The sequence below is a fragment of the Phoenix dactylifera genome, chromosome 1 (genome assembly GCF_009389715.1).
Source record: "Phoenix dactylifera cultivar Barhee BC4 chromosome 1, palm_55x_up_171113_PBpolish2nd_filt_p, whole genome shotgun sequence".
Taxonomy (NCBI): domain Eukaryota; kingdom Viridiplantae; phylum Streptophyta; class Magnoliopsida; order Arecales; family Arecaceae; genus Phoenix; species Phoenix dactylifera.
Window position 1 is genome coordinate 30,260,315 of NC_052392.1, and position 17,949 is coordinate 30,278,263.

At 36.7% G+C, this 17,949-nt stretch overlaps 1 protein-coding gene across 1 annotated transcript; it reads right to left on the reverse strand.

Moving 5' to 3' along the window:
* Nucleotides 1–3,573: 3,573 nt before the first annotated feature.
* On the reverse strand, nt 3,574–13,855 carry LOC103719537 (CCR4-NOT transcription complex subunit 10). The gene is made up of 6 exons (XM_008808826.3): nt 13,280–13,855; nt 10,721–10,807; nt 9,510–9,692; nt 9,310–9,396; nt 9,152–9,223; nt 3,574–5,941 (listed from the first exon to the last, which is right to left on the reverse strand). Exons 1-6 carry the CDS (start codon nt 13,475–13,477, stop codon nt 4,016–4,018), a joined length of 2,553 nt encoding a protein of 850 aa, XP_008807048.1. The 5' UTR covers nt 13,478–13,855; the 3' UTR covers nt 3,574–4,015.
* Between the last annotated feature and the right edge of the window lie 4,094 nt (nt 13,856–17,949).

Below are 17,949 nucleotides of genomic sequence, written 5' to 3' on the forward strand. Positions count from 1 at the left end.
ACATCCGGCACCTCAATGACATTCATCTATGTATTACTTGACTGCCATGATTGAGAGATCTTTCTAATTCAGTTTGAACTGGAGAGGTTCCTGACTTGGAAGGAAAATGTCCAGATCCTGTCAAGTTCACAGATGAATTAGAGAGGTCCAGTCTCTCACATCTCAATCAGCATAGTCTATGTATTACACAATGCCACTGTTTGAGAGAGCCTAACACAATGCCAATGATTTCCTGCAGGCACCCAAAGTTTTCTTTTCCTTAAGCAATGTAATGGTAATGTGTCGTCACCATGGTTCAAAATTATATTCCTCGCAAGAGCAAACCCTCAAGAGAAGGATGCGAACCAGCTGCTGAGATAGGTTCATTGGCTACCACCGAAAGACTTTGCTAGCTAGAACCTTCAATTTTGAACAGCAAGTATCATGTTTTCTGGGCATAAGGTGATACTTATTTCTTAAGTAACAACTAGCTAATTGCTATAATTAATATATGCCACATTCAAAGAAAAAGTTATTCTTTTTAGGAGTACAAAATACCATAACACTGGCAAAAAAGAATCTCTAGTTATTCTTGGATTCTTTTTTTATTATAACTGATTTGTTCAAAAATGAATTCAGTTATTTATGAACTCAATTTTTTTCCCTTATAATAGCGTGTTAAATTTCAATATTCTTATCTCTTGTAAACTTGTTTTTAATTAAGTAGGTACTTTAAGTACTTTATTGCATACTTTATTTTTGGCAAGTTTTATGTTTTTTTTTCCTGAATTTTAAATCTTGAGCTGATTTTTTCCAAACGCCAAACCTGCGATCATCTGAATCACTGGTGTATTTTGCATGCAATGGCAGTATGGAGAGCAGACTCGTAATCACGAGTGTGCATGTTTGAAAGAGAGAGAGAGCGCTAACGATAAAAGATTCCAGCTGCGAATCCATGTGCTGTGCCCCAAATCGTACCTGGATTCATGTGAGCTACTTTTGTTCTCATTTTACGCTTTCAACTTGGATTCACGTGAATCCCTGATCTGACCGTGGTGTCATCTCCTTACTGGTGACCAATTTCAGATACATTAAAAGAACAATTAATTTAACCAGGCTTCGGAAAAATAACCTTAGCAATTATTTCATTTTGATTCTTGTGTTATCCAAGCATGAGAATAAGATATGTATATAAGATGCTTTCGTGGAGAGCACCAACTACCTTGAGTTCAAAGTGACTGAGAATTCATACAAGTGACTTGGACTGAATCCTGCTTTCATCCAATTTCGGCCAAGGCTTTATTCTGTCCTAGTTTTCTAAATAAAAAATAAGAAAAGGAAAAAAGAATAAAAAGCCCTTGTGATGGCTTCCTCTAGGCAAGATGACATCTATATGTCTTACTTAAAATGGGATACATGCTAGCCCTTATGATGACAAGTATGACATTTTGATGGAATTCATTTACCCTAAAAATATAGTAGGGAAGCACATATCAGGAATTCTCTTAATCCATAAGAGTATTATTATTGCTCATTTTTGTTGATGCAAGAGGACCGAGATCAAGATACTTAGCCGGACCAAAGGAGGAAGGAGGCAATTAAGTGTCCTTGTATGTTGGCGTGTCGATCTATTTCTCTTACCATGGGTGAGGCCTTTCTTCTATTATTGCTCTGCTTCTGGTACCAGCACCTGACCGTTACATAATTGACCTTTGAACTCCTTTAGGATGTGCCAAAGCCATCATTTTTCTCCAAGAAAAAGAAAAACTTACAAAAGTGTTAGAAAGTAAAACCAATAAAAACTAGCTTACTAGTAATAATTTAGTTACATCCTTCCAGGGAGCTGATCCAAGATGAACCGTGATGTGGTTGAAGTGCTGCCAAGGAACTAGCTGTGTGAATTGCTACAGCTAAGAGAGAGAACATTGATATGTTTTTTAGCACTTACTATTATTTGTAGAATCTTTTTGTGGGGACTTTTTGTAAGATGCAAATGTTCCCATCCTCTGCCCATATACTGATGATATTTGATCTGTTGTAAAGAGGACCAGAGTCCCTTTAATTGAGTATTCTCCTTACTGAGATTGCCAAGAATAAAACTCCAAACCAATTCAACCTCTTTTGTTGCATATTTTTACGGCTCCAAACCTATTGACAAAAGAGTGCTTGCATTCCCTCCTTTTTCTCCCCCAGGGGTCAGAACCACCAGAGCGCGGCTCGTGTATGGCTCCGTCTGCTCTAAGGGCTCGTTTGGTTCGCGGGAAGCATTTTCCTTCCTAGGAATATGATTCCTGGGAAACAAATTCCTAGGAAGAGGATGCCTAGGAAAGTATTTTTGGCATGTTTGGTTGACCATGGGAAAGTGACAAATTTCCAAGATGCTTATGTTTGGTTGGCCATCCACTTTCCAAGGAAAGTTATATATAATTCCTATTATGCCCTTAATAAAAATTAAATTTTTAATGCCTCTTTAATGCTTCTTTAATGCTGAAGGGACTTTTTGGGAAAAAGTAAAAATGGAGTGATTCCCGCCTCATGGGAAAGTAACTTTCCCATGTTTCTCATGGGAAAGACTTTCCCATGAAATGTGGGAATCACATTCCCATGGGAATATAACTTTCCCTTCTCTCTCCTTTGAAAACTCCAACCAAACAAGAGGCATCTCATTACTTTCCCGTTGACCACACTTTCCCCCCTTCTTTTCCCGCGAACCAAACGAGCCCTAAATATTTTCGACCCATGGCATTCCTCATGCTGGGTATTGGATTCATGTAATATTATGCTGCATTATCACCTCAGAAAAGGAAAAGGGTCCAAGTTGAAGCTTTTAGTTCTCTTAAAATTGATGAAGAATCTCTGAAACATGACTTCAAAGCATCATTCTAAGATCATCTTGATTTGTTATAAAAGTAGGTTTGAAGTTGCTATTCTATCTGGCAATAGAATATACAAACAAAAGTAAACGGCAAGGTCCAAGCCAGCTGGTGAGACAATCTGTTTTAGGTTGAGACAAACAGAGCTGCAGGTCAGTGGACACAGTAATCTTCCACCAGAAAGTTGTCTTCAAACCTTGGCTGGTGTTTTCCTAGAACGTTGATATCAATAATTTTTCTATCGTTTCCATTTAAAAAATAAATGTTGAAGCAACATGAAATATAGATTCCCAGTGATGATGTTTTAAGAAAAAAACAATATGAGGTTACCTTCTTCCCACCACAATGACTTTAAGCATGTCCCTGTAACATTAATTTATCTCTGGAACAAATCTAGAAAATAGGTTGACAGTCATGGTCAGAGAGCTCTCAGACTTTTTAACTGTTATAATAATGTGCCATATTCATATTACACCCTAAGGGAATAAATTGTCTGCAAGATTTTACCTCTACAGCATGTCAACTCGTAAAGCTGTCATACACTCGAGGAGAATGTAGATGAAGGAACAAGATGTTGCAGCTTCAAATGTTGCTGATGAGCAGTGATCATTGCTAAACCATGGAATTCAGCCAATGAATCTATTCTCTTTAAGGCAAGAGCAAAGGAACATGAGAACAGCACACAATATTCTACCAAAATTAACAATATCCAAAATACCTGGACGAAGAATCATCTTTCATTTCCCACAAACATACCTACCAGATCTGGAGGCCCAGTAAGGTCCACCATGACTGCGATACAAGTATGACAACCTTAACAAAGGCATCAGAACAAGATGTCAGTGGCCATAATTGCATTCCTGTAACCACAAAAATGTATTCAAGGAGTGTTGCAAGAAAGAAGAAATATTCTGCATTTTCTTTCCTGAATCAAGGAATTTTCCAAAAGCTTTTCCAAATGAACTCATCTCTCTTTGCTTGCATCTGCACAACATCTCAAACTAAAAAGGGGGACGCCTGCATGTTAAGACAATGTGCAGTGCCACCAATACCTAAAATAATCAAAAACAATTATTCTACGACCAATTGTGTGTATGGTACAAAATAACTCCAAAATTCTCCTCTAGATAAATTTCCTGAGTGTTGGAACATCACTGGTACAATCAACACGCACTGCTCAATTTTACCCCACTAGGGAAGAATCTAGCACATCTACACTGTTTCAATTTGACAAGAGCATCCTGTATTCTCCCGAGAAGGATATCAACATAAATGGCTGCAAGTGTAGCTCTAGGATTGTTAGGCAGTAGAGACAGAGCTTCCTTCAGAAACCGGCTAGCCTGCTCATGATCCCCCTGAATTATAGACATGGTGGCAAGATTTACATAAAGAGCTCCACGAGCCTCTTCAGGCTTCGGGAACACCATACCTTGGGGCTCTTCTAAAGAAGTTTTGGCATTCAAATGACCATTCACCTCCTCACCATCCCCACCTTTCTCTGTCCTCCATTTGTCTCTGTCTTCATCACTGTATGGCAACTGAACTTCATTCTTATCTGAAATATAGATCGATAAATGTTCAGCTGCTTCTTTAGGTTGGTTCAGGTGGCAAAGTGCTTCAGCAGCATAAACATGACTTAGAAAATTGTAAATTCTAGAGCAGTCTGGCAACTGCTGAAGTGCTTTCGCAGCAGCTAATGCTTTCAAAGGATTTTCAAGGCTCAACTCCACATAAGCCAAGTCTCCAAGAACAGCCTGCTTTATCAAGTTGTTTACTTTCTTGCATGTGTCCCCATATGCAGAGACAGAATTCTGCAAGGTTGAGTTCGAGCTCATGCCTCCTTTAACTTCCTTAGAATCGTCATTTGCACCGACTGTCGTAGAAGCTGATGTTGCATTAGATGACTTTGAATCTCCAGCCAATGCATTCTCGTTGCTCAAGTTCTTGCCACCTAAGGAGATTCTCTGGTTGCTATCATCTTCCTTTTTTAAGTTAGTGCTGGATTTTGTCGGTTCAGAATTGTTTAATAAATGCAGAGCATTAAGAAGACACTGCCGGGCAAATGGAAGTGACAGCCTGTACAGACCATCTGGACTGATCACACCATCTCCTGAGTCATCTAAACACCTATATTTCAGGTTTTTATCATCAATGACTAGTTGCCTCCATCTGCCTGTACCAACAACATGAACTTTAACCTCCTCACCACCTGATGATGAAGCACTGCTAGGTTGCAAAAGCCCCTTCTCTAGAGCCGAAAGGCAACATTCAGCAAACCGGAGCCATAGAAGGGGTCTGTTGAAAAAAATCAACCTTGCTTTATTGAAACAACAAGCTGCAACCAATGGTTTTCCACAAGCAAGATACTGCAGCCCACAGTTGTAAATAATAACAAGAGACTTATCCTGTGAATAGATAGAAAGCTTCAGATGCTTCTCAGAACGAAGTAACATACTGCTTTTCAGTGCCCTAGAAAAGGACATAGTTGAAATGTTGTGTTTTCCAAGTTGGTGATATATACACCCAAGATTGTTGAACATACTAAGAGCTCCTGCTTCTGTCCTGTTACTCGATGTCATCAAGAGTTTTATCGCCTTTCGATGGTTACCACGAGCATATTCTAACTGAGCCTTCAAAAGGAGTGCTGTAGATGAATCTCTGCATCGTGCAACATTCATAGCAAGCTTAACTTCACGCTTTGCAGCCTTCAGGTTCCTATTAAGAAGCAGTAGCCGAACCTTGTACAGATGCAAATTTAGCTTCAGATCAATGGCGGTCGCAGCTTGATCAGCTGATGAATTTGAACAATCACTTGAGGCAGGCCTACCAAAGTTTTGACTTCCAGTATCCAGTGTTGAATACAAGGTCTCATATTCCAGTGTGTCAACTGATAAAGTTCTTGTCAGAGCATTATCAGGAACATTTGCACTGCCACTTGAATCTGAACCAGAGGCATCTGGCGCAGTTGTATTACTTGTTACGGAAATTTTCAATCCTTGGTTAGAATGATGTTGAGCAATGCTTCCATTACCAACTTGGTTTATCATGTGCCCAGCACCAAAAGATTTTTCAAGATACTGAATTATATCCTAAAACCAGTAGAGTAGGTTATTAGGACAAAGAATCAAGCACACAAACAAGTGAAAAAGAAACCATCAAAATCATAGAATAGTTAAAACAATCCCAGAAAACTAGCATACTTGAGATCTAAAACCATGATAGCATTAAAATCAATAGCAGTCCAAAGTCCAAGCTCATGTTTGACATGAAAAAAAAAGTCTTTAAAAAAAGAAAAAAAATTGCCAAGCAAAACATTCGATAAGGGGGGCATGATCAAAAATAATGCAAGACTAAGATGTGTAAAGAATGAACTAGAAGTATTGTCATACCAAGGGCTAAGTTCCATGATGCAGAACGACCGACCAGAACACAAGCAGATTAGGTTGATCAAACTACTGTGACAAGAAAACCTTGATTAGGGGCAGGATTATGTGCAGAGATATGCTTATCTTTCAGAAATTAAACTGATAAGTCCAACAAAGAAAAAGAAAATTCTAAAACACTAAAATGATGAGAAAACATTTTGTTAGATTGGACAAAATTTACCTACTGATCTTCAAGTTATCAATAATGGTTCATCTATATTAAACAAGAATTACTTCTCTCTTTCACTTATGCCCTCTAAGAATGCAAACATGCAATATATTTAGATTCAACTCCCACAACCTTTCTCTCATTTGTTCTTAGTCCCATCCAGACCTTTCCCCCATAAGGTCATATCTATTTAAAGACCTCACCTCCACTCAGAGACCCTTCAAAATGACCCAATATCTCAATCCAGCCAATAGTCAAATTAGGAGTTCTCTAGCTAATCCTTCTCATTATAAGATTCCTAAAGATTCTAAAATTTTCTCTTAATCATGGTATGTACCATCTATGAACATGTCAAAGCAGAAAGATTGATTTGATAAGATACAGTATAAGGTGGTAAAAAGAAACCAGGAAAGGACCAAAGAAACCAGGAAAGGACCCTCCCTGTGTCAGAAACCAGCCATGGTTTAGCTGAGGTATGAGGGTTGGACCAGATCAGACTGACTTAGCCTGAGTGCAGTCCTTGACTTATGCTATCACAATCAGGCTGGGCCTAGGTCCGCCTTTAGCAAGTCTGAGCTGGGTCAGACCGAACCCAGGTCCAGAAGACAGAATAATGGGTTGGGTTACTCAGGGTTGGCCTGGTCCTAACCTGATCCATAAGCATCCCTATGCCCATGGCATGCAGCTTAAGGCATTTGAATATCCACCGCTGCTACAGAAGCTCCTTACAAATGGATTGATGACAGTGAAATGAAAGCTGATTTTAGCAAAGCCCGTAAGCAAAGATATTCCATGTATCACATTGATGGATGGAACTCGAAATCCTCACAAGGTTTTGCCTTTGACATAAACATCATTCTGGCAAGTGCATTAAATGTCTACTAGTGAGGAGGGGGAAAGATACCAACAACTGAAAGAGGGAGGGAAGCGAGAAGGAAAGGGCAGTAGACACATCTCTACTGTTGGCTTAAACTCAACTTTTACCAATAAAGTTTTAGGTGACTTTGCACATGGAATTCCATAGAGTCCATGGATGTCCACATGCTGTGGCTTATTTCAGTTTTTTCTTGCATCATAAAGTCTCTTTAGGCAATGTATTATTAGCATTCTTTTGGTTCTTAACTGAAACCCTTATATGTCCCCTTAGAAGAAAAGGAGATATTCATTTTTATAATGTGCACCCCTGATGCTACAAGGGCCTAGAAGAGCCATAGATACGATAGGTATTTAGTAGAACAAACGCTATCAAGATATCATCTTCTATTTTTATTATGGTTTTTTTCTAAATGTTTCTCTTTCTCAATGGCTTCTGCATCAACAAACCCCAACATCTCTCTCTTGTAATTATCTTAACCTTAATGTCATCTATCACTTTTACCTTTTCTGTTGCTTTCTTTAATTAAGAATACAACACAAGTTAATCAGCCCTGATCCAAGAAGCTACAGAAAAACTGTGATTTCAACTCTCTTCCTAAGACTTTCATATCTTCAAATCTGAGGCCATGCCTACCTCCTATATCAATTTTACATCAGGATTCCATCCTTTATATTTCAAACTAAGAGAAATTTTAAATTCTTACTGAATATACCAGAAAGCTAAATTTTGTTCTTTTCAGTCATCAACCCAATCAAACCCTTTAAAATTCTCGTCCAATTATCATATCCCATCAATTTGATATCAGAAGCCTCTTATCATTGATTGCCCTCTTTGGCCATAAACAAAAGTTCTATAATTATAATGGAAAATTGTAAATGAGATCATGAGTATGCCAAGAAAAACAGTAAACATCCCAAGCCCATTTTCATATCACAAAGAAGCATTAGGGACAAATGATTTTTCATGCTATATTGATACAATATCAGATAATGGCTTTAACTTATGACTCATCCTCAACATGTCCACAAATCAAGCTTCAGGCGATACAAGATATAAAGTACTTTGAACTCTTGCACTGTTTTTTGATGGTGCTTCCTGCTATATCAGTAAAATAGTCTCATATCAGAGCCAATAAAGTTAGCAAATTAAATTATTCTCTTTAACAAAAATATAAGTTCCCTTATTTATGGAATACTAGCAAACATAACATAATAATGGAATAAGTAAGACACATATTGGCAGTAAAAAGATTCCATAGACCCTGAGATGGCGAATTAGCTTTTTTTTATTTTATTAACCATCAGTCAGTCTACTACTTACATCATGGCTTCACCTCATTTGCAATGTGAACTGCTATTAGAGAAACAATCTAGTTCAACAATAATGTAGAGCACAAAGATGATAAGACCAGTAAATCCACATTAAGTTCAAAGACCAAATCCCAGGTAGCAATCTACATGGGGCTTCTGACAATGGAGGTGCAAAACTGTAAACCCGGTCCATGCATTTTTCCACAAAATGTCTCTGATGTTGAATAACAACCAGATAGCATGTAACCTATTTTAGAAGCAGCAAACTGAGAAAGGGCACATGCAGAATGCAGATGTATACAAAAATCTGGAGGTCAACAATGCAGATGCTTAGACAGTAGCGATAGATTCTCCTTTGATACTTTATATATAATCTGTAATAACTGTAATAAAAGTTTACCAAATATAATGCTTTCAAGCATATTTCTATATCTATTATGGAGCTCCACATCATAGAATTCCTAACAGATACTAAGGCAGGAAAAGAAAGCAGTGGCACCTCCAGTGTATGAACTTACTGCAGCTTTTGACGCATCTTGGCAAGCTAATGCAACATCCAATAAGAGAAAGCATACATGAACAGCTGTTGCCTGCACAGGAACAAATAAAATATCAGGAAAATAAGGAAGCAGATGCACCTAAGAATTAAAATAAAAATTGTTTAAGCAAGTAAAACCTCATTAATAGGTTCTATATTTTGATACAATGGTTCTAGAACTGATAAAGCGAGTGCATATTCATGAAGATGGTAGAGAATGACTGCCTGGAGAACATCAAAGTGAAGAAATAGCGTCAGTACCAAACCAATTTTAATTTTCCTTTAAACATGACTAGGACAAAAATTATCAGGAAAATGATCAATATACAGAAACTTACGATGTTCAGCATTATAACAGAAGTGTCACATTCATCTGGATAAATAATGTTGCTGGTATTTGGAGCAGAAACTTGTAGTAGCATAGTATTATTCACTTTAGATCCTGAGGTTGTATTGCTATCAATATTGCTTCCAACTTCCATCCGCTCTACCAAAGCATGAACAAGGTCTTCACTTCTCTTCTGTATGATTGTTAATAAATTGGTCCAAAGTTACATATTTGCAATTCAATAGAAAGGATTATTAGTAAAATTTCAAAATTCCAGGGGAAAAAGTCCAAGACAAAATGACTGTAGCAAAATTAATGTGAACGGGTCATTGAGAAACTGCATAGTTACTTGTGCTTTTCTAGAGACCAAATGACAAAATGAAAAATACACAGAAACAATATATGATGAAGATTACGCAATATAGTATAGACATATATAATAAAGGTTATGCCCCAAGTATCAACAATTCTTATATAACAAATACACAAAGACATCTCAAACTTACTAATTATGCTAACTCAGATAAACAATCAAAAAGTAGAGCAGATGACAGCAATAAATGTGTATAGAGATTAACTTGAAATTTCCTTAAATTTATGACTAACACTTAAATATGGAGCAAGCATAGAATCCTTTGCCAATGTTATCTTAGGAATAAGTAATAAGTGAACCATTGAAACATAATTAGGCATTTAACAGGTAATCCAAATCCAGCAAATTAGCAGTTATTAATATTTTTCAATAAGTGAACTAAGGAAGGCTTAAAGTCAAGATCCAGCAAATTAACAGGTGACTTTTCTGCACATCCCGGTTGGTAACAATCCATACTGACTGGTGATGGCCCCATCCTGCTTGGTGCCAGTCAGTACAAATTGGAACAGCCCCATTACAGAGGGAACTGGGGACCAACGCACATCCTAGGACTCTGTCTGCAACCTTATCTAAGATGCCCAGTACAGGCTGGGAGCAACCAAGACTCAAATTCTTGGAACAAAGTATACAATATACATTGTTCCAAGAAATCTACAACATTGGCATGAGATTTCCATATAATAACAAGGACCTCAACAACAATAGTTAGCACTTCTGCTCCATAATAATCGTAGTTAAGCATTCAGTCTGCCAATAAAACGGTTAAAAAAACACTTTACGATGAAGATAAATATTATATTGCCCAACCAACAAGCAGAATATGGAATTACTTGTCATCTTAGTCTTACCTTAATGTTATTGAGCACGTCAAGCAGCTTCGCTGGATCAGAACAACCATCATGGAAGTATTCTGCAACAGCAATGTTGTGAAGAACCTGAAAATTTCATATTCACAAGTCAAATCATAAAGAACTAAAATATTTTAAACCCCCAGTCATGTACAAAGATGATTTCCCCAGGGATTACTCAAAAAGGAATTCACTTGACCCAAGGAAAAATGAAGAACAGTTCGCAATGTTGCACATCAGATACAAGTACGAAAAATTTTTAAAGCTCTAATTTCAGATTCTATGACACTAAACAAGATCCGCATTCTTTCCATGGGAAATTTGCAGCAGCACAATAATGCACATAACATATGCATGCAGGATGTGATTTAAGTGAACAACATACCACAGAATCATAAGGCAATGAATGCACATCAAGCCAAAAGCAATCCTAAATCTAATTGATGCCTTCACGGATTACTAAAATTCAAATGATAGGAAAAAATGATAACAGGCTATATAGGCCTCTTTTCGTCACCGAACAAATCCCACCTCACCCACCAGATATTTACTTCAACATGCACCCTATATATCTTCAACTCCAAATGGTCAATGGCATGAGCAGACAACTCACGGAAAGGAGGTCAAACTCAAATCATCAACTTGGCACACAAGAAAAAGTTTCAATATTTTAAATTTCAGTGGGATGGCAGGTTGTCCCACTATCTCAAGTGTCAAGGTAAGGCACCACCTTAAGTGTCAGGATAGGACAATTAGAAATGGATTCGGACGGGATGAGATATCCATGGTCTCAAGTATCAAGACACGAGGCATCCCATTCCACGGAAAAACAAAGCCCAATCACATGATAGTTAAAAAAATCTTGAATAGATTCAACAAAATACCTTTTTATTCTTTCAAAAGAGAACTATAATCAAAACGGTAATGCATGCCGAACTTATGCTCATAGAGTAATTAGATAATGAATGTATGTCAAAGTAAAATCAATCTTACTTCTAATTGATGTCTTCACTATCCATTGAAATTCCAATAATGGAAGAAAAATGTTGGTAAATCATTGCAATGGTAAATAGGCCTCCTTTGACACCTTCCAACCCCACACTAGTCACAATAGATTGAACATACACTATGTATCTTCAAGCTTAAATGGTAAATGGCATGATAGATACTGAATAACAGCTCATAAAAAGACTTCAAATTATCTAAGGAATTCTAAGGAAGTACTTATGTACCATGACATTACTGAACCAAATTGTGATCCGAAATGGGCAAGGTTGGCAAGGGCCTCATAGTTGAAATGAAAAGGAAGCAACTTGTGTGAATCATATACCATTATATGGGATAAGGTAGTAACACAAAAGAAAACTGATCTATAAAAAGGAAGAAATAGTTGATGAATAGATCAACAGTATATTCTAAGGAAGGATCAAAATTATATGAAAGATATAAGCTGATTATTGGAGGTATTGACAAAGAAGAGTGGGAAAAAATAGACATACTGGATAAAGATATGAAAAAAGGGTAAAATTAAAAGTTAATAGACATTAATTATAGTATGCACAAAACTGATACTAGAGAGGTGATGATCAAAATTATTTGTAAGTATGCATGGAAAAAAAAGGATGGATTATATACCAAACAAAAGGGTTGCTTAATATCGATGAAAGACAAGGCGTTTTTAATGAACGGGTACTTAGCTGGTGAGTTTAAAGCTGTCTGTACTAGACATAAGTAGAAAGTATAGAATGATCATTGTGAAGAATTACAAATCTACACTCCAACTATGGATTTCCATGATCTATTGGTGAAGACCAATTCAAAATGAACCAATTATATCATACCCAAACAATTCAGGTGCATGGGATGGATGCAAATGATAACTACTTGGGTGAAGTAAAGCAACAATTCCATTGCATTAAAGATAAAAAAGTGTCATATAATGCATCCTTAATCTCTAATTGTGATCATTGACCTAGCTTTCTTCCTTTATTAGAAAGTTTCTAAAAAAAATCCAGTCACCGAACTTAAGTGAAAGGACTTACATCTTCGATAGAGCTAAATTTTTAGTTTTGTTTCCTAGCTTACTCTGCCAGGTTTAGTATTTTCAGGAAATTTTTTAGTCGTACACAACATAATAGAAAAAAATAAAAACTGAGAAACAACTCATTCCTTTAAAATCGATCACGAAGGCCTGCAAAAAATCTCCAAATACTAAAGTATGTGATTGCTTATAAATTAACAAGTGCATCCAAACAAAGGTGAATGAACAACCGACCAACAATTCCAGTCACATAAAGCAAGAGTAAATGTACATGGAAACCATGAGCACGACCTTATAAAGGATGTGGGATCAAAAAAATCAAATTTTGGATAAAAATTCATCAATATAAGTCAAAAAAATACTCGACAACAGAATGAATCAGATGGCTTGGGTGCAAACTACCAGACCAAGATCCAAACTGATCAACTGTGAAAGAAATAACAGAAACAAGAACTGTTCAAATAAGTCGTCAACGAGAGACAAGACCCGAGGGGAAAAAATCGAAACATAGCGGACACCTTCAGATCATCGCCTTTCTTCTGCAAAAGTTGATTCAAGACATCGATACACTCGGAGAAGCGCCGGCCCTGGAACAGGACGGCGGCCTCCTTGGCCAGGCCCTCCGCGTCAGAAAGCGGTCCCTCCTCGTTCGCAGGCCCATCCTTGCCCCCCGCTGCCGGCGAGACCGACGACGCCGACGGCTCCCGCGCATCCATTCTCACAGATCGAGCAGCCCCAACCGGATCCGGAGGCCAGAGCAGCGGCAGCGATAGAGGGAGAAGAAGGAGACCACACCAAGCGTAGGCTCGCACGCCAGCGATTGGAGAGAGGAAGTTAGATTCGAATCGGGGCACGATTAGGGTGGGGAGGGAGCGAGGGTTTCTCGAAACATGATAGGGTTTTAGGGGGAGAGATGGTTACTTTGGGGGCTTTTAGGGTTTGAGACCGCCATGAAGGTGCCCGAGGTATTTGGTTTGGTTGAGAGAAAGAGAGGGGGGTGGGGGAAGAAGAAGAAGGAGATTTGTTTTGATCACTGGATGTTAAGAGGCAGTCGAGCGGCGGATAAATGGAAGGACGGAAAATTAAAAAGCAGCTTTGACATGGACAAGTTCCCTTCAACGAAGTGTGGGTAGCACTAGATTTATATGAAATGAGTAGCCGTTTTACCAAAAAAAAAGTGTGGGTAGCACAGGACACGTGCAATGCACGTGTGTGAAAAGAATTTAGGGAAGTTTATTATTAATTAAATTCGTTTTTAAGATTATAATGAAATATAATTTGTTTGATATAATTTTAAAATTTAAGTTCCAATGATAAAATAGATGCAAAAATTAATTAAAGAAAATATTTAGTTGGACATCATGGTTAGATCCATTAGAAGATGTAATTCTTTTCTCCTAGCTAGCACCTATATGATTTGGATGAATAAATAGGGATATTTTAAATTTTACTATCAGTTAAAAAAAAAAAGGGTATAAGCTACAGTGGATATATATTTGAAATCTAATTTCTATTATTCCAAAAATTTTATATCTAATACTTTTTTATTTTTAAGATATATTTCTATTATTGTCAATTTAATCCATCTACTGAGCATAAAGTTTCTTGAATTATTGAATTTTTCCAAGAAAAATTTGGGTGATAAAATAGATGCGAAAATTGATTTAAGAAGATACTTTGTTGGGTGTCATAGTTACATATGCTAGAAGAGGCAATTATTTTTTAGTAGCTAGAACCTCTATGATTTGGTTGAATAAATAAAATTATTTGGAATTCTAAACCTATAAACGAAAAACACACTATAAGCTACATCGGAAATGAATATGAAATCTCATTATCACTATTCTTTTTTTTTTTGCAGTATTTCATTTCTCCTTTAAGATATTTTAGCATGTGCTTATGTTATTATTAATTAAATCCAGGAGCATACAATTTCTTGAGTTATTGATTTTTTCAAAAGTTTCATCCATCAATAATTTTTTATAACATTACATGTAAAATATACTTTATTTATTCTATCCAAAAAGAATATCCTCCAGATGATTTCTTTTAAACTTCTTTGCTTGTCCTTTATGAGAAAAGTGAACAAACGCACATCAAAATGATAATATTTTTTATTGACTTCATTTGAAATCACTAACAAGATATTCTAATTGAAAAAGTGTTAAAGACATGTAAGTTGTTAGGAGAGAGATATACATATAAAGGAGACGCTTGCAGTTGTATTGTGCCGAAGTTATATATATATATATATACAATAGACATTAGTAGGGATCAAAAAGGTTTAATTTTTTAAATATTTACAAAATTTATGTCATATGCTTTTATATAAATTGTTTGATATGGAAATTAGCATGTTCTTTATAAATTAAAAATGTGATATGTAAAATTATTTTGAACAATCATGATTGTTATCTTTTTTTGAAGTTGCATATAAGTATAGGTATTATACTTCCATACACTTCTTTTTTAAAGTTCATAAATCCTTTGATCCCTCGGTCTTTATTTTATTCCCTGATTTAACTAGATTTTATAAAATTGATGCATTAACATAGACTATTGATTAGTTGAAGAATGCATGTAAAGCTTCAAGTTAGTGTTTCGCTACTTGATCTAGATGCAAAATAAACATAATGTATATCAATAAATTGATGGATTGATCTCTAACATAACCAAAGGTTGATGAAGATGATGGCTGCTAAACCATATAGTTTATCTATATATGATTCAATAAGTCAAATTTGTCTTCATTGTTCCATGCAAGAAAATAGTTTGAGATACGTAATCTTGATCCAAGTATCTTAAATTAATACAAAATAAAGTCACGTGATTTCTCCTAAGTCAATATTTCTTTATATGTCTACATTTTGCCATGAGATATCTTAGCACTATTTGGAGCAACATAACTTACACCTATGCGACACATGCATGGAGAAAAATATATTAGCGAATATGGTGAAAGATTAAGTTGGAATAATGATATACTAAGGCACTGTGCCAATTTAGTCCTTTCTTGCTCCCCTTTTCAATTTTCTTTACTGCTACCTCACCCTTAGTGTCCTAAATTGTGAGGTGCCCTTTTTTCGTGGCTAGGGTATTAAGTTTCTTCAATATCTTTGTTCTACTAATAGAATTCTAGATAGGTTGGGAAAAATACTTGTTGTTTATCAGCTCAATGGATCATATTTGTAGCTAAAAGGAGAGTAACCATTTTGAACAATGGCTATTAATTATTTGACCGTAAGGATTGCCATGCTACTCTATTGATATACAGCACATGACATCTCAATGGGGGAGAATTAAGATTTCTTATGTGTATCAAGAGAGTAACAGTTTGGTAGTTGGTACCCTAGCTTTCCAACATTTGGAGTCACTCTGCAATGGTCTTATTTATGGTGTCAGGATTTTACCACTGATTTAGTTTCCATAGCCTATATTTATGGATTAGGTTATATTTTTTTAAAGAAAATATAATTAATTTTAAGGTTATTTAGAAAATCATGAATTAGAGAACCTATTCATTAGGAAAAGATCAATGCAATGTTTTTGGTTCGTATTTGTTAAACAATTTTACCCAACTGTATAAATATGTAAAAATGTATAGGATAAACTATATGAAAATTTCTTGTTAATGCCACTTTTATGTACTGGCATTGTCTCTTTCCACCGCCCTCCTTCTCTTGAACCTCAGCCATAGACAACACAATTCTATTGACCCTACCATGTTCTTAGCCATATGCAATGCCACATTTGCCTATGCCAAGATCCCCAACTCCTCCTCTCCTTCACCACCACCTAGTGATCACTTACCTTCGAGCACATTTGCATCCTCTTCTAGTGCTACCCTTATTTCTTCCCAACCACCTACCTCGCCTATTTTATGGTGGCAGAGGCCTGAATTTGCAATTGCTCTCCTGCTAATAGCATCCATATCATCTTCAAGGACTACCTCCTTCATTACAAGAGTGCTCCCATTAACTAGGCCAACCTTTCTATCAACAACAACATCTACATCGATGATTATATCATGTTGGCTAGCCAACATAAGAATAGAAGAGCTCGTCTAGGACCTTGCTGCTACCACACCATGGATTGCTAGATTCATAGTGATAAAGAGGGATGGGGTTTACAAGGTGGCATAGTTTGTTGAGAAGGTAAGCTGGAGTAGATGCATGTAGTATCTTTAGGTGATGCTCAATAAGATAGAGGGGTGTCTGTCAGATGCCGAAAGAGGATAGCGAATGACTGTGCTTCCACCAGAGTGCTCAGTAACAAAAGTGGACACCCATTCTGCAGCTCTATTTGCCTTTTTATAGATATGAGCTACGACAAATGATATACAATTCTTGGCAGTTTACAAATGTCCAACAATAGGCATTGTTCAGTAATAGATCTTGAGTGACCACTATAGTTGAGTCGTCATCAAAGAGAATATGATTAGTCTTCAAGGAATTAATAGCATATCACATTTCCTCCCATGAAGCTTATAACTCTACCCCCAAAATGGATGGGTCAAAAAGTTGTCTCCCACCTGCCGCAATAATCTAAGAGTCCGGGCCCCTGATTATAAAACTCGCTCCTCTGCTGGCTCTATCATTAACACTACTATCAAAGTTAACTCTTATAAAACTAGGGGGTGGGGGCTCCTAAGTAATATATACCATCTTGATAAGTTATGAGATCATGAAGGAGTCCTCAGTGTCCCAACCTATCACCAGCTCTTCACTCTGAATTATTTTGGTAGTTTGCATTATTGCATTATCCAATATAAATCTAGATGAAGAAGATATTTTTTTTTCAAAAATTCGTGCATTCCTTGTATGCCAGATATGACAATTGACAAACAATACATGCAAAATAGATATATTCTTTCCTGCTTTCCAATTTATGAGCATATGATTTTAGATACTATAGAAAGGCTCCAAGTGGAGATGGTGATGCCAATAATACGATTAAAATATTAGATAATCGGCATACCTGCAATGCCTTTGGGCATTGAAAGAGAGCATAAGTCACTGATTCCTCTATGTTTGAGCAAAGATCATAATTGGAGGTAATATTCAACCCTCTTTCCATCAACATTTTCACAACATGGAATGTGGTCCCATGCCAACTTCTATAAAAATAAAGACACTTGAGGGTGAACTCCCAGCTTCCCTACCCAAGCACTGTCCTTTCTATCATAGGA

What these genes read in the sequence shown, in the direction of transcription:
- LOC103719537 (XM_008808826.3), bottom strand. Translation starts at nt 13,477, where the DNA reads ATGGATGCGCGGGAGCCGTCGGCGTCGTCGGTCTCGCCGGCAGCGGGG. An exon ending in CTGTTATAATGCTGAACATC is followed by an intron (nt 9,397 to 9,509) that starts GTAAGTTTCTGT and finishes GATGTTCTCCAG; the next exon opens with GCAGTCATTCTCTACCATCT. An exon ending in ATATAGAACCTATTAATGAG is followed by an intron (nt 9,224 to 9,309) that starts GTTTTACTTGCT and finishes GTTCCTGTGCAG; the next exon opens with GCAACAGCTGTTCATGTATG.